At 39.1% G+C, this 10126-nt stretch overlaps 1 protein-coding gene across 1 annotated transcript; it reads right to left on the bottom strand.

Moving 5' to 3' along the window:
- Positions 1-595: 595 nt before the first annotated feature.
- Positions 596-2998, bottom strand: lim2.2 (lens intrinsic membrane protein 2.2). The gene is made up of 4 exons (XM_030084093.1): positions 2821-2998; positions 1547-1687; positions 1206-1340; positions 596-666 (listed from the first exon to the last, which is right to left on the bottom strand). The coding sequence occupies exons 1-4, from the start codon at positions 2996-2998 to the stop codon at positions 596-598; spliced, it is 525 nt and encodes a 174-aa protein (XP_029939953.1).
- Between the last annotated feature and the right edge of the window lie 7128 nt (positions 2999-10126).

Below are 10126 nucleotides of genomic sequence, written 5' to 3'. Positions count from 1 at the left end.
GAATTGACCCCTGAACTGACCCCTGTTGGACCCCACGGCTAAGAGGGGTCATTGAGGAGAAAAACTGCAAACTACACACAGAAGGATCTATCAGCGAGGTGAGACTCAAACCAGTCCAAAGCGGTGCCTTGAGTGCCTACACTGTGCTCGAGGCGTGGCACAAGAATAGCGTGATCCACTGCAGTTGTTTACTTGTTTCCACCCTTGTTTATTTTGCAGCTATTAACCCTTAAGGAGCTGTGAGTTTATGCATGAATCTCATTGCTCTTTATTTCCTATAAGATGGAATTGCCGCAATCATGTGTAACATTCTTTTTTTTTTTTTTTTTTGAGTAAAACTCAATGCAGCAGTGACACTCGAGTTTTGTGTTACTCTGTATTTTACATTCGAGCGCCCTCTTGTGGTGAGTTTTAGATATAGCAATGAAATACCTTTGAATTCATCATTTCATGAAGTTCAGTTGAACTTACTGATTTAAAAAACAGACTGTAGAGAAGCCAACAAATATTCCAATGAAAACACATTAATATATTCTGTAACTTCTACTTTATTTAATTCTAAATATGCACAGCAGCAGTTTGCTCAGCAGTTTGCTCAGCTGTCCAGATTGTTGGAGGGAGCAGGCTCTGCAGTGGTCCGCTGGTAAGCACAGAGCTGAAACACACCTACAGGTACAAAAAAACAAATACACAAGTCCTCATTCACATCAAACACTCACATGCAATCACTCCCTATTGTGCTTTATTTTAAAAAAATGTATCTATTATCAATGCACATAGTTACTGTCAACAAAGGACATCTTGAGTGAAGCATGCTTGTTGTTTATTTATCAAGTGTTGCACAATGTGAGCAGAATTTTTGTCCTTGGTTAGATATACTAGTTACTTTCTCCAGAGTAGCAATGAGTGATTTATTTGAAATGAGACTGCACCATATTTGGCTGTAAAGTAGAAGTAAAGTAAAAGTAAAGTTTATTCAGACACAACATGTCAAAGAAACACATTACACATGTTCAGTATACTTTGTTTTTGTTAAATACATAGATGGATTATATGAAAGTGGAATTGTTTCTATTCATTTCTATCAACCAACAAAACAAATACGGTCATTTTTGTCACTTTTGACATCTTTGAAATTGTTATTCAATAAACATTGTTCATTGTTTCACAATAAATATGACCATCATGAATAATGTAATAATTACCTGCAGCAAAAGCCAAAATGATGGCCACCCAGCCAATGATGTAGGACCAGGAAAAGCGCCAGTCTAAAAAGCGCTTGCCAAAGAAAGTGACAGTCACTCCGGTATAAATCGCCAGAGCCAGCAAAGCAAGAAAACCTGGGAAAAGACAGAGTGGATAAGAGAGGTGGAGAGAGAGGAGAAGTCACTTCTTTAAGCTGGTCCCACTCATAGTAAAGTGTATTCAGGGAACTTTTGCATGTTTAAGTCAAAAAAACCTCTCACTGCTCAGTTCAAATGTAACCCGTTGTGCTTTACAAAGCGGACCAACTGAAACTCTGTCACCCTAAACTCTGAGCGGTTACCTGACAGCACCAGGGCAATGCCGCCTGTACGGACCCTCCGGTTCTTGGTGCCGTTAGTGAACGCACTCAGGCCGAGAACCACGCCGGCCAAGCAGCTCAGCACCGCCAGCAGCATGAAAGCCCGCGTGGCATCCCAGAAGGCTGCATGAATGAAAAGGTCAGGAGGTCAGGACCACTTTCACATGGGAGTATCTTATTTTTATTGCATCATATTTTAATGTCTGATAGGTTCATGAGCATTTTGACTGTTTTGTGTCTGTTTTGGTCATAATTATGTTTCACTGTGTTCGTTTGAATTTCTTTGTGATTATTGTGTATTCAATATAATACAAGGTGCAAAGAAAGATTATGGTCAGGACCTCATCGCTCTGGAGAGATTTCTTTCAGGTCTTTCTTTACTAAGATTTAGATTTAAATTTGCATCAGAAAATTTAAATGAAATTAATTTTTTGAAAACTTTAACTACATTTATAATCCTTCAAAAACTATACTCTTATCTAATCTTCTAGATTATTTTAAATTCTAATTTCTTTTATTGATTCTGTTTTTTTTATTTTGTTTTAAAACACTTAGTAACATATTATGTGTTTGATACGCTTCTTATTATTCATATTAAGAAGGAGGAAGTGAAGCATAAAACGGAAAGATAACAACATTGCTTTTCTGATGACATTATTCTTTTATTGTGTATATTTAACACCTGAGGTTAAGAACTGAGTTGCAACTAGTGAAGATCTTTAGGAATTCAGCATTCTAGCTTTGCCTCTGTTTTGATTAAATTATGTTAATGATGCTACATGTAAAAGCAACAATATGATGTGCCACCTGTACACTTATTATAACAGCCTCACGTTATCTTAAAATGTTCATTGTCAGTGTGATGCCTTCTTTTTTCTTGTTGCAATGGCAGACTGTTTATTTGCATGCAGCAATGGTTTTGCCATAGATTTAGAACAATTTATCAACACTTTCAGAACCATAGATTAAGCTGAAATGCATGGAAGTGTTACATGTGTAACAATAAACATGTTTGCAAATGCTAGTTTTTGCAGCTGAATCCTCTCTGCTGTTAACGTCTTTTACTGAAACATCTTAGGAAGCCCTCTCTCAGACAAAACAAATAATACTTAGAGTGAAAGAAACTGTTTTGAGCAAGAGTTTGAGGTGAGACTTAATTAGATTGTTTTTCACTATAGATGTGAGAAGCACCATATTATTAAAAGAAGATTTTGGCTTCCATCCTCAACAGCTGCTTTTTCTTCACGAGCACTCACCTACGGTGATTGTGTGAGCGTGGCACTTGTGGTTGATGCAGAACCTCCAGAGTCCCTGATTGGCTGAGCTTCCCGAGTATCTGTACTGCATCCAGAAGTCCGTTGCTGTAGAAACAATAAGAAGCACCAGTGCAGCCACTCCACAGAGCGTGCCTCCCCCTGCTAAAGAGTACAGCATCGTGCAGAAAGATGGAAGAGGACGGTCCCCCTTCTCATTCAGCAACTGTCAAGAGCCAGACAGGGAGGAGAGTGTGTGGGGTTAGAGATCAAACACATGTATCCAGCAGCACCTATTCAGTGAAACCTCAACTGGTTTTAATGTAAAACTGACAGTTAGAATTTGCAAATGGGTATTTATAAAGTGGGATGTTGTATTTTCATCTAATTCAACTTTAAATAGTTCGAAAGTTTGTTGGTTTTGACCTACTGTTATACTGAGTTCTGCATAACTACCAAGAATTGCACAAGCACGATCACAATTACTGAGTGAAAATAAAAGGTGCACAACATCAATTTCACTCACCAAAAAAACATTCTAACAATAATAATAATAATAATAATAATAAAATTAGGAGGTATGATGAGTTGAATCAGTAATTTTCTCCAGAGTGCCAAATTAAATTTAGACATAAAGATGTACAATTTCAGCAACTTTTTTGGCCACAAAAATATTTTATATAATAGCTGTCACAAATGTGCACTATGTATAAACTACTGTGCGGTGGTCTGCATTTAATGCCGTGAATGATAAACTGAAAATGCATGTAGCTAAACACTGCACGGCAGGCACTGGAGAGCCAAGGGACCCTTTCTTCATTTAGATTTACATTTCAATGTATTTATACTGATTGAAGCGGATTATGCATCACTGCCAATCCCTGCAGTTAGAAATCACAGTGGAGGTACAGGTTACAGGTTTCTACTGAATAGATCTCCATCAACACATGCAGGTGCTGTTCTGGACAAGTACACTTCATTTATTCTATTCTTACAGCATCAATTATTAAAAAAAAAAAAAAAAAAAAAAAAAGAAGTCATGGTACACGGCACACCAATGCAGGAGAAAAAAAAAACCTTACAAATCTCATATGTCTACATCCCCGTGAAACGTTTAACTAAAAATAAACTCATGCAGTTTTAAATTCAAACATGAATGCAGATAAGAAACAGTCGTTCTTCAAAATGCTGTCATATTGGTCACAGCCAGCAAAGCACTTAACCCAAACTGCTGTGTGACAATGAGCTTGCCTATCAGGCAGTTCGGAGCCATTGTTTACCACTAATTCCCCTCCGTGCACCACAAACTAATCTTTCAGAACTGAACAACTGAACTGTCAGCACTGTTTCACTCTTTCACCAAGCCAACAAGCCAGTGATTTCCGCTCCTGTACTCCACACCGCACCTGTTTCAAACCTCTAAACTCACCAGTCGTCATGAAAAAGATACTGTGCAGCTTAAGATCAACACTTTAAGCACACATAAATGCAATAGGCTTCCCTCTTAATCAATTCTAAAGTTGTACACAGGCTCTGATATTGTAGTTTTTCAGGTTTTTCCAAACACAAGCAAGTTAATTTCTGATTTCAGCCCCAAAAAACATGCATATCTACAAGTAAATGCAGGTCACAAGTAACTGAAAACTTTTTCTGATACCTCTGACTGGGCCGGTCTCTCTCCTGGGTTTCTGGCTCAAACAGTGTGCGTATCCTTTTTAAGCCCTCTACCTCTGGCTCTCATTGTCCACCACACAAAAGAGAGAATGATCGAGCGCAGCATGTGAGTATTGGTAAATCCCTCTCTTGCAGTCGCCTCCATCCCCCTGTCACCCCATTGCTTCTGACCTGCTGTATTTCATCTTTCTCCTAGTGCGCTGGAAAACCCTGTGGAAACAGGGGTGCACATGGTCCATGCCATGCGTTACCTTATAAAAATATGTTCAAACAAAAGCAAAGACAAACATGTTTGTCCAAAAATAACTGTTTTTGTTGTTGATTAGGACCTACAGCCCAGAGGAAGACAGTTCTTACTTCCTGTATGTGGGGGTCATCTGCACCAGAGCATCGAAGAGTTGTCCCCTACCGCTGCCTCTTTGTCAGGTCACCTGGGGTCAGAGAGTAGAGGATGTTTTGTTGTTGTTTTGTAAATGACATCTTACAATGGAGAGGGAGAGAGAGAGAGAGAGAGAGAGAGAGAGAGAGAGAGAGAGAGAGAGAGAGAGAGAGAGAGAGAGAGAGAGAGAGAGAGAGAGAGAGAGAGAGAGAGAATTTTTCTCTACGACACTCTGTTCTGACCTTGGAGGTCACTGATGTTGACTGATTTGTCTGGAGATGCAGTGACTGAATGATTAGTTCCAGATGAGAGGTCCACAGAGGCTGTCACGGTTTTGGAGTTAGCACAACTGAACTATGCAACATCCTCTGACGTCAAACAGCGTAGAGGTTCTGTTTTCCTGACCGGCAGCCGGCAGGCGGCCACTGACGCCAATGAACTTCTGGTGAGGGACATACGTTTTCAGTGACTGGCAACAGGGCTAAAATAACTGACGAACATGTAATACAGAGGACTGCAAAAGAAGCATTTAGGAAAAATCAAATCATCTGTAACTAGTAATCTTTTTTTCCCTGAAAATTAAATTTTTGAAAAAAACAAATAGCATTATTAATTTTTAAATAGTTTTCATCATCTCTCGCTGTTGTATATTTTATTCTGTGATTTCTCTTTTACCAATCCTGTATGCTATCTTCTCCACACAATGGCAGAGGCTACATCCAGCCACAGCCAACATGGGGTGAAAAGCAGGGACCAAGTTCATTACAGGTCAAAACAGATACAGTAGATGGCAATGTCTGTTGCTTATTGTTTATTCACTTCTATGATTAAGTATGAACTTTCCATGCATCACCTGTAACACTACAATAACCAGTAGCAGCAAATTGCTGCCGTTGTGTGTGTCTCACCTGAGCCATGCTGGATTGGTCCATTATCTGAAGATATGTTTGTCCTCCCAGATCCTGACTGTCTTGCACCATGAGTCAGAGGCATTCGCACATCCTTCTCAGGTGCAGAGAGTAAAAAATGGCATCTGTTCAAACAATACATTTACTTTACATATTACCTTGTTCTATTGGCTATGTTGGGTTTCATTTCGTGTTTGTTTGTTGTTTTTTTTTTGGTCATTTGGTCCTTTTTTCCGGGTCAACACTAGATCAGGAAAAAAAAAAGTCGGAGGAATGATATTGATCATAGACATATTTTTTTCTAACTACTAATAATAGGATTACAACACAGACTAATCATATGGAAAAGGAACAACAACAACAGTAATAACAATAATAATAATAATAATGAAAATAATAGTTTACCTTAACTAATCCAGAGGTACTCTGGTTGACAGTTTTGCGCAACCTTCTGTGTCACGTTAGTGGTGCGCAGTATAGCTTGCCCACAGACACACACTCTTTCTCAGACACGTACACTTTGCAAGGGACAACTCTGGACAACCCTTTAACTCTGAAGGCCTCGTCCTTCATCATACTTCCCATAAAACTTTTCAAGGATCTCATCATATCAAAATAGACTACTGTATTTTTTACCCCCATGCCTCTCACTTCTTCACACACACACACACACACACACACACACACACGCACAGTCTCGTATTTCTATCCTCGTGGGGACTGTCCATTGACTCCCATTCATGTCTAGCCCCTAACCCTGACCCTTACCCTAACCCTAACCCACACCACAATAAAGCCTAACCCTAAAGAAATGTTTTTGCACTTTTACTTTTTTCAGTAACAACAACATGGTCAAGAAAACACTGTTTCTCCTACTTAGGACCGGAAAAAGGTCCCCACAAGGCACGTCGTTCCACGTTTTGCTATCCTTGTGGGGACATTTGGCCCCAACAAGGATAGAAATACGAGAACACACACACACACACACACACATACTCACGCTTGCACACACACACATACAAAAAAAACAACAATCATATCTCAATGTGCTTGGCTCCTCTAGAGGCAGCCCGGGATGCATAAAGATGAGCGATGATGGGAGCAGCAGGCCCTTGGGTGCAATCGCACATCAAGCAAGACTATGTGGCAGCCCTGATCTCCATTCCCACACTGGGACAGAGGGCAACAGAGTGCAAGTACCCCATAGACAGGTGTTGGAGAGACTTTGGGCAAGATTTATGAGCCTGCGCCAATACTAAGTGCACGCAGTTCAGGAGTTCAAAGAAAATTAATTCTATGTCTCCTAAATCTGGAGTAACAACTTCAGAGGCGAGACAGACTGTCTGGTCACTGGAGTCAAAGTCAACCAGAAAATCTCAGACAATTAGAGCTTTTGTCTTTTTTATAGTCTACATAAAGTTCAAACCAAATCAGTAAGTTGACCAGAGGTGAGACGCCTCACAGCTTCATCGCTTTACAGTCAGTTCAAGACCAAAATGAGATCCTGTGTGTGGGAGATTAAATGTCACATAAATCAGCAGGATACATCAATGATCTCTTAAAGGCTGCATACACGAACAGCAGGACACTCATTATTGTCAACGATTCCCATTGCCTCATTTGTTTGTGTGCTGCCAGGTTGCCCACCATCTCCAGAGGTCAGAGGTCTCCTTGGGATGCTGAGTCCATCCAGCTGCTCCCCGGCTACAAGTTTAACCCCTTTATACAGTGTGTCATTTCACTTAAAATAAATCAAGATCTAGAGATGTAACAATTATCTAAATGTTTTATTTATACAAATTAGATGGCCAAAGTTTTAAATATTAATGTTTTAATCTATTAATAATACTCTTGGATTTCAGCCTCATTCTTCTTATTTTGGTGATTTCCCATGATCACAGCAGATGCTTTTCATTCAACATCCTCCGTTTCCTTGGTCCTTCCCTCCTCACACCATCTGCATGCACGTCCTTCATAGCTTCCTACCTGAACCTCCTCAGGCCTCTCTTCTTGTTCAGCTGGCCCACCAGATGATCCAGTCCGGCCCACAAGATGACATTCACCAGCTGTGACAAATTATGACTTTATCTGCTATATATTTATTTGACCACATTGTTTTGATTTATTTTCTTTCCACTTTAGTTTGTATTATGTTCTGAGTGTGTTCAAGTGATTGGGATTACAACTCAGATGTAAAAATGTGTCAACATTAAACAAAGTTTCTATATTTTTAAGTTTTTCTGAAGATTACATGAATGGGCTGACTATATCTTTGACTTCCAGCTACATGCAGCCAAATGTTGTTTTTTTTTACTTTTGAAGACCTGAATAGCATGATAATACGAAAAACCACAGTGATCTGGAAGTTGTAGTTATCGGTTGTTAAAGAATAGTTCATTACCTGCAGCATCTTAATGATATAATACAATATAGCACTTCAACAAAACAGAGGTTTAGAGTTGGAGCTATGCTATTATCTGTCTGTCCAGGCTATTTGTTTAGCATGTGCAAATCAGTATTGACAACCTGCAGAGAAAGACTAAACACACCTGTGTGCATTTAGAAGCACTGGCGTGAGGGATGTCCTGTTCTTGAACTTTTTCATTCTGTCCACACCTTATCCATGTTTATGTGCCAGTTATGTCCAGCAGATGGAGCCAAACACAAATGCATAACACTAACTTCAAATTCCATCACATTTAATATGAGAGAGAGAGAGAGAGAGAGAGAGAGAGAGAGAGAGAGAGAGAGAGAGAGAGAGAGAGAGAGAGAGAGAGAGAGGAAGAAGAAGAAGGAGAAACTGAATTGAATTGAGAGAAAAGGATCCATTGCTACAGTAAATTGTGTTCCATCTCAGGGAAACTGGTTTGCAAAGAAAGCTGCACGTCCACAATACCACAACTTCAATTACTCAACGTGGATGTTCAATGTCGTCTAGTGGAAGACATGAAGACTCTGCAATAAACAGAGACCGACAAATCCAGTTCATTGCATCCATTCCCACAGATTATAATTCATTGTGCTTATAGTTGTCAGTCCAGGGAAACAGAGAGACAGCTAAACAGACAATGACCCACTCTGACGCCTGATGTTGGAATAGAGGAGGAAACATGAGAACCAGACCCACAGAGGCACAGTATGAATACGAAAACTTCCCACAGGAATGATCCATTGACCATCACTGTATAATTAGGTGGAAAGAGATGACAGTACTAACAACTACCAAACCATACCCTCATAAAAGTACTAATCAAAAATTTCTCATAAATTTGAAACTAGGTTTTCTTCTTGCAATGCGTTGTCTCATAAAATTTCAAATAATAATGCTTTTTTTATATATTTTGACAGCATAATACAGTCAAAAAATCAATAAAACGAAGACATTACAGGTGCCATTAAAGTTAAAATATGAAGGAAAAGGAAAACTATCAACAAAAATGAAAACATTTAAAAATCTAAAAATTGCTTGTGTGTTAAAGCATTTTTTTAACACACAATGGCTTAAATGTTTTGCTCTATTTCACATGTGTTGTCTAAATACACACTGACACAAAGATGTCCTCCTCAGATTTTTTTTTTCTGATTTAGCCCAAACACTGCTGTATTTGCAGCAGTGTTAAATTATACTCTATACCAGGTGAAAACTGTAAGTCTTCTCATGCTGTCCTGTTAACTGACAGTAATAAAGACAACAGTAAAAAAGGATCCCTTCGATCCCTTCCTTGAGCAGCTGCATTGATGTGAAGCATGCCTCACACAGGTTTCTGTCTGGTAGAAGGTCATGAAATGGTTACAAGTTGCTGATGCTGGCTGCTTATGAAAGACTGAGAGAACAGAAATATAGGCCTGTGATCTAAAGTGGGGTATGTACCTCAATAGAGGTTCACCGCAAAGATCCAGTGGATGTGTGTGACTGCATTTGTGTGTGGATCTCACTGCATTTTTTTTTATTTTTATTTTTTGCTCATTAATGCCAAAGTCACGTGACCGTGGTAAGAGCCTATCATAAGTCACATGTCAGTAATTCAAGCAGCTGCACAATTGTTTTTGTACATAATTATTTTTTTGCCCTTGAAAGCTTGAATTACGTTTTGTATTTGCAAACTACACTGTGTTTGCTTGTTTGTAAATTGTTGACTGTGAATCAAACATGTTTTGTGTATTTGAAAGATTTTAGTTGTCATGGTGACAGCGCAAGGTGCTGCTTTCAAGGACCGGCAAAAAAAAAATGGACAAGAATTAAAAGTATTGTAAGAAAATAACAACGACGCCATTTGAATGTTTAAATAATGGTGCATGGATGGACACTGGTCACAAGTGTATACTAAGGAAAATATGTATACTTTGT

This window comes from Salarias fasciatus, chromosome 23 (assembly GCF_902148845.1).
Source record: "Salarias fasciatus chromosome 23, fSalaFa1.1, whole genome shotgun sequence".
NCBI lineage: Eukaryota > Metazoa > Chordata > Actinopteri > Blenniiformes > Blenniidae > Salarias > Salarias fasciatus.
The sequence above is the reverse complement of the archived record's forward strand: the minus strand, read 5'-3'. Positions and strand labels throughout refer to the sequence as shown.

What these genes read in the sequence shown, in the direction of transcription:
- lim2.2 (XM_030084093.1), bottom strand. Translation starts at nt 2,998, where the DNA reads ATGCTGTACTCTTTAGCAGGGGGAGGCACGCTCTGTGGAGTGGCTGCA. An exon ending in CATTGCCCTGGTGCTGTCAG is followed by an intron (nt 1,341 to 1,546) that starts GTAACCGCTCAG and finishes GTCTTTTCCCAG; the next exon opens with GTTTTCTTGCTTTGCTGGCT. An exon ending in CATTTTGGCTTTTGCTGCAG is followed by an intron (nt 667 to 1,205) that starts GTAATTATTACA and finishes TTGTACCTGTAG; the next exon opens with GTGTGTTTCAGCTCTGTGCT.